The following is an 11,469-nucleotide window of genomic DNA, read 5'->3' as shown; positions in this document are numbered from 1 at the left end:
GACAAGGTGGCCGAGTGGTTAAGGCGATGGACTGCTAATCCATTGTGCTCTGCACGCGTGGGTTCGAATCCCACCTTTGTCGAACGCGAGACCCTTTTTTTACACTCTTCTTGCCAGCTCTTTTGTAATCCTCCTTCTCTTCACAAAACTGGCTTTGTTTAGCATTGGTTACGTAAGGTGTTATACAATACGGGAACTGTTTGTATCAGCGGCCGCTTATCAAAATGCTGTACAGACACACTTGTGCATGTTTATAGACGGAGAGATAAAACCAGGAAATTCTTAAGCCTGGAGTTGAACAGGGCTCGGGATGTCTCGCATGTACGGTTTGGGAATGGGGTTCCACACTCCAGGGACGAAGTTTGAAAATAAACAACGTGAGAAACATGTATTGTATACAATGACATTCATTATTTTTCCATTGTTCTTTGGAATGTTGTGTACTGCACTTAGAGCCGTCTCAATCCACTGCTGGATGAAATCCCTTGCCTCCCTCCCACCCCACAACATTCGGATCCTGGGGTTTATTTGACCATACCTTGTACAACGCGGATCCATTCATGTTGGTGATAGCGGGCCAGCATAGACTTTGGATCAAACTACAGCGCAACAATCGTGTTTTTTTTTTCCTGCACCCTCCTCTGTCAGTGTGGGTAGGTGGAGATGGGAATCCAAGACCGATTCTGATATCACTCGCCACTGATGTTAGCCATGGCCGGGAATCAAACTCAGGTCTCTCCGGGTTTATGGGGCATCTGCTCCACATCAACTTGAGTGTAAAATGTCCATACAGTACATGTATATATACCAGAGGTGTGGACTCGAGTCATGTGACTTGGACTCGAGTCAGACTCGAGTCATGAATTTGATGACTTGCGACTCGACTTGGACTTGCATAACAATGACTTTGTCCCACCTATGAGATGTGGACTCGAGTCATGTGACTTGGACTCGAGTCAGACTCGAGTCATGAATTTGATGACTTGCGACTCGACTTGGACTTGCATAACAATGACTTTGTCCCACCTCTGATATATACACACACACGCACAGGATGCATTACCGTACCTAAAATTTACTTTTATAGTGCAGTGCGCAAACACGGCACCATTAGAGCATCGTAATGGTTGCATTACTCACCTGTGCTACGGTTAAGTGACATAAGGCAATATGAATTGTGCAATGGCAGTGCTTGGTGGGTGTGCAGGGGTTAAAAATCCACCTTCAAGAGAGGTTGCACACCGCTGTAGCAACGAGGTTCGGGGGGTGGGTGGGTGAGAGATTGTGAATGGTGCGCAATGTGTGGGGTGTGTCAGAGTTGATGTGAGGGACACACTTTCACAAAAGGCACGTCACCGATCACTGCCACTATTGTGTCCACCCACACAGCACTTTTGTTACTCGACTGCTGGACGGGGGCGAGGGGAGAAGGGGCCTCACCGTGACATGCTGGGGTTGTTTGTCCATACATCACCACGTTGGTCATTATGGGTGGGTGAAGGCGGGGAGCACAAACGTGGGAGTACGGTAACACGACTGTATTTATATGCTTAGTTCTTTCGGTAAAGTCACGTAGAAGGGAAATAATAAAATAATAAAAATCAAACATAATAAAATAAAATTCTCACGACGTTTCGGCCACAACGCAAACAGCCGTCCTCAGGTGAAGAAACAGAGCTGTCGGAAAGACAGCGTCCTAATGAACACTGCCAAGCTTAGCATTACTCACCTATGAATCCCTGCAGTCACGAAAGCTTTAAATTAAAATGTACGACTGTATTTGTTATCCACGACAGTCTATAACAGCCTGCTGTGTACGGTGGTCGCCCATCCAAAAAATATCCAGGGTCAACTCAGCTTAGCATTCCAGAACTTTCGAGATCGGGCGCTTTTCGGGTGACTTTGTCATCGACTGCAATGTGAAGGAATGTGTATAGAGTATTGTATTTGTGTTTGTGTTGGGGTTAATACTTCATTTTACAAATACGCACAACAACTGTAGTTTCTTGTAGCGAATAAATGATGTAGGATTTTGAACGGTACTGAAAACATGACGGGTTGGGTCTATTGGGGCCAAGACCGCATTTAATTCAAGAGGGATGAGACTGTTTTGCCAGTGATGTCAAGGATGTGACTAATAGACTTTAAAAGGCCATCAGAGAAAAAGGGCTGGGTGTGGCAATGGTAACGTTAAGGATGACAGTCTTTGAGTTATCCCCCACACACCACGGTAGCAATACGGTACAATGTTTCAATAAGGTGGCTCGATCGTGAGACCACTAAATGTGGCACGGTTAAAGAAAGGATGGCAACCCTGTGAAGTTAGTTATCCCAAATACCAACTAAAAACGTGGCCCTATGCAGTGACACACACAAAGCTCAACCACAATATCAGGAATGTTTGGTAGAATAAAACGATTCCCGGGCGTGGCACGGTCAAGGCCGCCTTGTCAAGAAGAAGAACAACAACAAAAACACAGGGAAGACACTCGACCGCGAACAATAGCTTGAGGGTTAAATAAAGGACGTGGTTGGGGTAGTGTGTAGGGGGGGTGAGAGAAAGACTCCCTTGTGGATTGTGGCAACAGAGTAATTAATTGAAGGGGATGTGTGTGGGTGAGTTGGTTGGCGGAGAGAAGAGAGAGTGGTTGGGGGTGGTGGTGGTAGGGGGTGGTGGTGGTAGGAGGGGTGGTGGTGGTAGGAGGGGGTGGTGGTGGTAGGAGGGGGTGGTGGTAGGAGGGGGTGGTGGTGGTGGTAGGAGGGGGTGGGGGTGGTGGTGGTAGGAGGGGGTGGTGGTGGTAGGAGGGGGTGGTGGTGGTGGTGGTGGTAGGAGGGGGTGGTGGTGGTAGGAGGGGGTGGTGGTGGTGGTAGGAGGGGGTGGGGGTGGTGGTGGTAGGAGGGGGTGGTGGTGGTAGGAGGGGGTGTTGGTGGTGGTAGGAGAGGGTGGGGGTGGTGGTAGGAGGCGGTGGGGGTGGTGGTAGGAGGGGGGGGTGGTAGGAGGGGGTGGTGGTGGTAGGAGGGGGTGGTGGTAGGAGGGTGGGGGGGGCGGGGTCCCGCGTGGTGTCTCGCTGCTGAACTCTTTATCCGGTCACTCCACCGCCCACCGCCGCCTTGTGCCTCGGCCGCTCGTCTCGCGGCTCGTTTCCCGTGCGGATTAAAGCAAAACGACTCGACGACGGCAGAGCGATTTGGCGGGCAGGGACGGGTCGATTCGACCGATTTGTTTGCGCGATTTAAGCGGAAAATACCGCGAGGCGGGCGGGCGGGCAGGAGACGTCGGTCGGATACGGCGCGCCGAGCCCGGTTAGGAGGCGACGAGACTCGCGAGGTTTCTAGGAAAGACCGTAGGCTTCGAGGCCTTTAGCCGGCAAAAAAAATTACGGTGTTTAATTTTGCCGATTTATTTTAGTTTTTTATTTAAATAGCTTAGCTTTATTTCGCCCCTTTTTAAACGACATATCGTTTGTTTTGTGATAGAACGGTGTAAAATGTTTCGGTCGTATGCCGGTTAAAATAACTACAGTACACAGGGAGTGCTTATTACTGTGTATGGCATAGACAGGTAAGAGGCAGGAGAAGACCGCTAACTTTCCATCGTGTCGTTCTCAGTTTAGTTTAAAGAGTTTTGGGTTAATAGTACCGCTGTTTGATTAAAAGTGCGGTAATGTGTAAATGTTTTATTTAGGTCACGTGCGTGGTCACAACTGCAGTACCGCATCTCACGACGACGATTGTCGATTCATTCGGGGCGACGCGAGTTTTTAGGTCGCACGACTGTTTCGACATTCTTCTCTTACTATTTTAACGTAAGTCATTTTAATTACAACACCGTTAGACATCTATTTGCATACAAACGTCTCGATTTCGCCCGCTTTGCGGTTCATTATCCGGCAGGAGTGTGCGATACGAAAGGGCGGATAGTTGAGTACTGTACACGTGCGGACCAGCAGTTTCCTCCTTTGTAAAAACATTTTTTTAATATTATAAACAATTTACATTTTCACAGTGCCGCTGTTTTGAAAGGTAGAACATTAATAGGCGCGCGGCCCTTTGATTTCAACCTGCTGCGAGTAGGCAGCGCGTTGGTCAGCTCCCTTGCGGCAGTTTCACATCGGCTACCACCCCCGGGGGGGTGGAAATCGACCAACAATGGGGAAATTCCTCTCCAAGATGTTCGGCAACAAGGAGATGCGTATCCTCATGCTGGGCCTGGACGCTGCCGGCAAGACCACGATCCTGTACAAGCTCAAGCTGGGCCAGCCCGTCACCACCATCCCCACGGTGGGCTTCAACGTGGAGACGGTCACCTACAAGAACGTGCGCTTCAACGTGTGGGACGTGGGTGGCCAGGACAAGATCCGGCCCCTCTGGCGGCACTACTACACGGGCACGCAGGGCCTCATCTTCGTGGTGGACTGCGCCGACCGAGACCGCGTGGACGAGGCTCGGCAAGAGCTGCATCGCATCATCAACGACCGCGAGATGCGCGATGCCATCATCCTGGTGTTCGCCAACAAGCAGGATCTGACCGACGCCATGAGGCCCCACGAGGTGCAGGAGAAGCTCGGACTGACCAGGGTTCGTGACCGCAACTGGTACGTGCAGCCGGCGTGCGCCTCCACGGGCGATGGTCTCTACGAGGGCCTCACGTGGCTCACGTCCAACTACAAGTCGTAGCGTGGATGGCGTGCGTGGCTGCTCAAAAGGACTCCATCGTCGTCGTCATATCGTCATCATGATCGGCGGCAACAGATCACTGCACCAGATGCCACTTACCACTATTCAAGGCAACCGGCCATCGTCAGCCCGATAGGTGAGGAACGCACCTTGGACTGCTTGGGCCACTGGCTGACATGTCAATGTGTTGTGCAGTGTGGGATTTGGTGGACACAACCACTACCGTTCAGCAACATTGCCGCCCGCTCACGTGGTGAGGAGATGGAGACATTTGGGCCACCGTGGAGCCGACATTGGTTTGTCCCCTGTGAACTGGAGATTTGGTGGCTAAAACCGATCGCCAGCATTTTTCACCTGCTCACCGGGTGAGACAGAAACACCATCTGCCTGAGCTCAAGTTGCCATCAACTGAAGCAGCAGTGTGATGAATAAAAAATATAAAATCATTACTTGCCACCAACGCCTGCTTGTGCAGAGAGCTAACACTGAGACACCTGAATCTGCATTGTTGGTTGCCAACATTTACACACCGTCATTCGAGAGGAAACCTGACTGCCGGGCCTCCCTCATGTGAAGTTGATTGGTCAGGTGTTCGCTTTGTGTGTTCAGTGGAGGTGTGGTCGTCTATCACGTTGCTGCTCACCAACGGAATTGAAAATATTAAGATTGATTTAGCCCTAATTTGGGCTGAAGTTTGTTTTTAGTGTATGGTGGCTAAACCCATCACCAACATCGCCGTGACCCACGAAGCCGCAATGGGGTCAATGACAAGAAACTTGATCCACCTTTGTTTCGAAAGAATGAAGTTGATGTCTCATTTACCCCAGGTTTTTGTACGAGTGGATGGTGGCCCAATTGTCATATTTATCAACCAAGCTTGGGTTTCTGACAAGAGTATTTGCCAAGGCATCTGGTTCTGCCTGGTGTTGGAGTAAGAAGGCAGGTTAGCCTTGTCTATGACCGAGAAGCTGCGTCACCTCACATTTCTTCCTGGTGTTTCTGAGACAACGGTGAACCCAGCTCAGCCTTGGGACGTGAACATTTCCACCGGGCAGACTGCTCTGCTCTCCCGTCGTCGACAACTGAGAACTCTGCTGTCTTTGCTGACCCCTTTGTTGCTCTCTTGAACTCTTGAGGTGAAACAATCTCTTTCAGGAACAAGGTGGATCAGTGGAGTGGCACCGGTCTTAGAGGCCAGAGGGACCAGGCTTGTCTCCTGCCACTCGTTGGACCTCTTTGACTGTACGCTGCTGTCTCTACACCTGGAGTACTTATACCACATATTTCGAATTATGTACGATGTGTTTGACGATGAAAATAATGGTATGACAAGCACATGCGTCTATTTTTATATACGTGTAAAGTTGTACTTTTGAGTGCGCTTCTCAAACAGTACCTGGGTTCTAAATGTGGTTCAGGTCTTTGGCTCTCGTGGTGGGTTTTATGGCCACGCTCGATTGTTATTGTATTCTCTTAAAACGAGGACACACGTGCACACAATCATCACTGAGCGAGATATCTAGTGCAGTATTTGCAGTATTTTCTGACTTCAAGATTTGGGTTTTCATTATGTTGTGTAATTATTAGGACTTACGAGAGCTGCAGTTTAGGGCCATAACGTTTGCTCAGCAGTTACACGATTGCATATTCATTGGTAACCAACAACAAAAAATCCATGTGTTGAGACTGGCACTTAATGACCACAATTGTGTGTGTGTGTGGCTGTGTATGCTCGTGTAGATGTTTTGCGTACATTTGCGTGGGTTGTGTGTATGTATATGCTTGACATTGCTTGAGGTATTGAAATTGCTATCTAAGCCCAGGAATGGTTCTGTCTTAGGTCCACGAAGCTGAAAGCGAGTTCCTGGTGGTGTTGGGTGGTCAGTGTCAGCATAGGGGAGACGAGGGGTTTTCGAGCCATACGTGGTTCTGGCCATGCCCCAACACCTTGTGCTGTGCCGGTCTGCTGAAGACGTGCTCATGAACCAGCACTTGTCCCAGCAGTCATCAATGATGGATCTTTTGTGTTCATAAGTTCGTGCGTGCGTGCTGGTGTGGCTGTGTGGGTGTGTGTATGCCTGTTATGTTGGCAGTTGGCTGACTGCGCAACTGTCGGGGTTGAACTCGTAATAGCTCGAAGCACACGGCGACGCAGCGCTGCTGTTGAAACTCTGCCGCTCGCCGATGTTTCCACGAGTTTAAAATCGTTTTAATCGCAGATCGTACAAAAAAAAACAGAGATCGTAAAGTAATAACACAGTACTTAACTTGTGTCCGCACGAGATGGGTCTAAAACCAGCGGGTTCTAATAGACGCTGCGTAAATAAGATATAGATTTTATTATTAAATGTTATTATTTTAAAGAAATAACTTGTACAAATGGAATTTGAATGTCAAGGCGGCGGTTTAAGGCGTGGGCGTTTTCGATTTGAATGCGGCTTTCTCTCGTTCCCAGCGATACTAGTCAGGAGTGTGGTTTACAGTGATCATTTGGCCCAGCTGGAAACCACATTGAAAATACTTGATCACCTTCGTCGTTTAAGTAACACTGCCTTATGATGCACTGAAAGATACATGGCAAGCTACTATCCCAGTCGGTGGTCTCTTCTTGCTTTGTCATAGTACGGAGCAGACAAGTGCCATCGGCCAAAATGTTAGCTTGCTCCTGTTAGCTTTGTTTTGGTTTATAAGGCTGTGTTTGTCCATAATGACAGTGGCACTTTCAGTCGGTGATTATGCTCTGTTGCCTAGGCAGTCCCTGAAATGTTATTTGCGATGGCATGGTTGCGCATTTACATTTGGCATTTTACTTTTTCTAATAAGTGACGCCACACGAGCTGAAAAGGAACACCTTTCTGGGTCGATTTTAATGGTTCGTTTAATTTAAATCTGGTATCATTTGTGGTGATGCAAATCATGGATGAACCGACCCCACTAAAATTGATCCAATTGGTCACATTGGAGAATTAAGCCAATTGCTATACAAAATAGATTTTGGGAAAATAAATGATGTGCTTGAACTTGTTTGAGCGAATTGAAACTGGAAACCCATGATCCTGTATCACAACTTGGAGCGATACAAAACATGTAGTAGACCTATCTGACTTTTAATAAAAAAAACTGAAATTAGTTTTCACATTCAAAACTTCATTCGGAATGTTAAATTGGATTCGCCATTCACTTGTTCACCTGCGGTACAGGTATATGGTTCCCAAAACACTGACGCTTTTGTTGTTCCTTATATACCAATGTACATTGATGCTATTAACGTGTCACAGTCACCTCTTAAGTAAATTGGTTGTGTGTGGGGTGATGCTTACACTCGACTGACCTCAAATGCATGGTGTGTAAGGTCATACTTGTTTTTTAAAGGTCTTCTAACTGGCCAAAAAAAATGTATGTTGAACTTGGGGGATCATACAACATTACACCATTTTCACATCATGCATGGGGTATTATACACTGTTGCCTATCCTCACACCCCTCGAATTTTCACCAAATTTATTTTGAAAAAAATACATTCGCATGTCTCCCCTCTCCCATCCCATGGTTGTGATTTGTTTACGTGTGATAAATGGTGATGTTGAATGATCCCTAAATGCGCTGAATTTGTGATCGCGAGAAGGCTGCTTCTGCTGATAACTGGCAGCAAAACCAACAGGTTGCTGCTATTTTCCGTGAAGCAGTGTTTCTGTCTTCATGCAGTGATTTTTTTTTTTTACAAAGCGACGGCCGACCGTTTGCTGCCCTGTCGCCTTGCTGTCGCACGGTGCAGTGCTGTGCTCTACAATTTCCAGCCAAAGCTGCGCGCGACAAAGGCGTGACATTGTCGATGGGCGAATCGACAATGAGTATGTTGTCATATCCTGCTTTGGCCATGTAGGGGAGTGCCATTAGCAAGCGAAATAAAAAGTTATGTCATTATTACTGGCCTGTGCTTTTATAGATTCAATTTGAGGCCATGGTAAACGGGGGAAATTGTCGCAGACTTTGGTTACCGGCAACACGTTTAGTTAAGTTTGTTCGGTTGATTATTGTTTAACCAGCTGAGAACATGAGAGACCAAAATATTCTTATTTGCAAGAGTGATTTGGGGCATTAATCTGCGATGATTGCTGCTATATATAATCTCGATTTGAGTAATTTTACAAGTAACTTAGAATTCGACAAATTTCAATCCTATTGCGAATGACGACAGAGGATCTTTACCGTCCACTGTTGAGCAGATGGTGCGTATTGTCGTGGTTGTTACACCCACGGTAATGACCAGGGTGGCCGCTGAATTCGACCCGTGAACTTTTGCAACAAGTGGCGAATGCGCCACCGCCAAGGCCATTCTACTATTATGATGAGCAACTGTGGCAACCTGGTACACGGCAGTGGCACAGAGTGATGATGGAGTTCTGTTCAGGCATTGGAAAAATGGTTGTTTGAAGACGTGATGAACATTCAAACGTCATGTGTTCGTTTTTAATCTGATTGTAAGTGTTCATCCGAGTTGCCCATGAGGGGAGCCAGCAATCAGATTTTTTCCATATTTTTGACAATGCTTTTTACAATGGAACTATTACTGGTGAAATTGTCAGACACTCAAATATTGCTTTCAAATGTTCCCACTGTTATGACCTTTGGATGCTTCGGGTGACAGTCGAAGTGAATTGCTGGTTCAAAAAGGTGACTAGAGGCTTACCTGTGGGAAATTTAAATGGATGTGCTTTTATTGTGGCTCTGGTTTTCAATCAACTCCATGTAAACACTCGTTGTATTGGCCTTTCAAAACCACCTTGAGATTGTGTTTTCATACATTGCTTGCGTGAACATCAATCGTTTGGAAGTTCCACCATGAGAAAACGCTTATTTGATTTGGTGTCCGCTTTCTGTTGCTCTGGGCTGCTCTGTAAAAACCGTAACGTGTGAGCCAATACGCGTTCCACAACTAGACAAAAGGCCCGATTTGTAAGGCTTTAGTGATGGGGCATTTTAGTGCCATAATGGGCACGAAGGTCATATATCGGGACTGGTTTTTAATCTGCATCTCGGATTTAATCGCTTAATTGTATTGTTTTAATTTCCTCACTTTTATTTTTTATAATCTCATCACCATTACTGCCTTTTAATGTATGGATCTTTAAAAAAAACTTTCGTTGCAAAGTGAATTGAGGCTTGTTATTCTGTATCAATAAGTTTATGATAATATAAAATAAAATGCAACAACCCTGTTTCGACTTAACCTGACAGGTCATGCCTATCTTTCACCATGGTGTAAAATGTGCCTCGCAGTTATGCGAGCAGAACGTTGGCCTCCACGTGGTGACCTGCACACCGTTGACCCTGTCACGTTGGGGTGTATCGGTGCTCGAATGTTCTGTGTAACTCCAGGCCCTGGGACCCACCAACCAAACCAATCTTTCCAATCAGACCGGTAGAGAGAGTGTGTGTGTGTATGTATATATTGTGAACTTCACATATCGGCCAATGCCCTGCATTTCAAAGAGTAACATTGGTAGACTTGGAAAGTTGGAGCTTGGTGGTTCACCAAGCCTGACTTAAAACTGCTGCTGGCTGAGAGTGGTGGTGGTGGCGGCAGCATTACCCACCTTTTGTTAATCCAGCGACTCGGAGATGGGATTGGTAGATCGTATAGGAGTTCTGAATTTCTGCTTCTATAGCAAGAGATGTGGTGATGTGCGTAATGTGCCCATTTGCTGGGCTATAGGATGGGACTGTAGGGGTGTATACAGAAAGTAGGTTTGTCCTGTTTTAAGCAGAGGCTTAGGGCCAGATTCACATCTTGACGAATCGTTCAAAATGCGTGACCTTGGTGGTTGTCTCCAGAGTTATTAATGGAGACCTGGCCACAATTATGTACAAATAAAATCGGTTGAAACAAACATTTTCCAACATGTGAACTGAGTCCGTAGTATTTTCCTATGTGTGGGTTTTCTCCAGGTGTTTGTTTCCTTCCATAAAAAACGCCATGAAACAGGAATTCCTTAAACGTGTTAAGAGTCTTAAAAACTGGAGCTTTCCATGTGAAGAAATATAAGCCATAAAATCTGATCTTTCGCACCAATTTGGTCGCAAAGCATTGTTCATCGGGTCAGTGTTTTTTTCCATCTTATTTGAAGACTAAAAAAAAAAATTCCGACACCTCAACTTTGTACCGCAACTTTGGATGTTAAATAATATTGTAACGCGATGTTTACATGCAGATGCTTGCGTTCATTTTCCGAAGGGTTGAGAAGAGTTGCTTTTAAGAAAGTAATACATGGTTTTATGAGTAACGATTTTGAGTGTGAGTTGAGTTTGTGCCCTGTGCTTTACCAGTGAATCCTAATTCTTCAAAATACATGCTTGGGTTTGGTATATTAGTCCTAACACTTTTACTGAATATTAAGAATCCTATTCGTCAGTGGCTGAAAGCCTTGCTTGGTATTAAAATTATCACCGAACCTGAGCCCAGTATGTATGTTGAACTTATTTTGCACCGTACGCAGCCAACCGTGCTAATCTGTGATGGTGGATACCTGCGATCTGGGAAGGGGTTGTGGATCACGTGGATTTGTGTAACTCCCAAACCTGCTGGGTGGCCACGAGATAGCAGTACAGCAAATAGGTTCATGAACAGAGCTGTGCGGAGCTTTGAGTGTCTTCTTACAGGTGTGGGGGAGCAGTGGCTATGGCGAGTAAGTGGCGAGTGATATCAGAATTGGTCCCGAGCCTCCCCTTTATCAACCTTCACCGACTAGCATAGTGAAGTATGGTGAATCAACCCTCCCATAGCCAATGTGG

The 11,469-nt window shown here is 46.6% G+C and overlaps 1 protein-coding gene and 1 non-coding gene across 2 annotated transcripts; both read left to right on the top strand.

The window, feature by feature from the left end:
• On the top strand, window positions 1–82 carry TRNAS-GCU (transfer RNA serine (anticodon GCU)). The gene has a single exon. It is a non-coding gene; the product is annotated as a tRNA-Ser (tRNA).
• Window positions 83–3,071: 2,989 nt separating this feature from the next.
• LOC144729701 (ADP-ribosylation factor 6-like) lies at window positions 3,072–10,961 on the top strand. The gene has a single exon (XM_078610136.1). The coding sequence runs from the start codon at window positions 4,150–4,152 to the stop codon at window positions 4,675–4,677; it is 528 nt and encodes a 175-aa protein (XP_078466262.1). The 5' UTR covers window positions 3,072–4,149; the 3' UTR covers window positions 4,678–10,961.
• Window positions 10,962–11,469: the final 508 nt, after the last annotated feature.

The sequence above is a fragment of the Lampetra planeri genome, chromosome 33, assembly GCF_965212315.1.
Source record: "Lampetra planeri chromosome 33, kcLamPlan1.2.h2, whole genome shotgun sequence".
Classification (NCBI taxonomy): Eukaryota; Metazoa; Chordata; class Hyperoartia; order Petromyzontiformes; family Petromyzontidae; genus Lampetra; species Lampetra planeri.
Note: the sequence above shows the minus strand (reverse complement) of the source record. Positions and strands in the feature narration are given on the sequence as shown.

What these genes read in the sequence shown, in the direction of transcription:
- LOC144729701 (XM_078610136.1), top strand. Translation starts at nt 4,150, where the DNA reads ATGGGGAAATTCCTCTCCAAGATGTTCGGCAACAAGGAGATGCGTATC.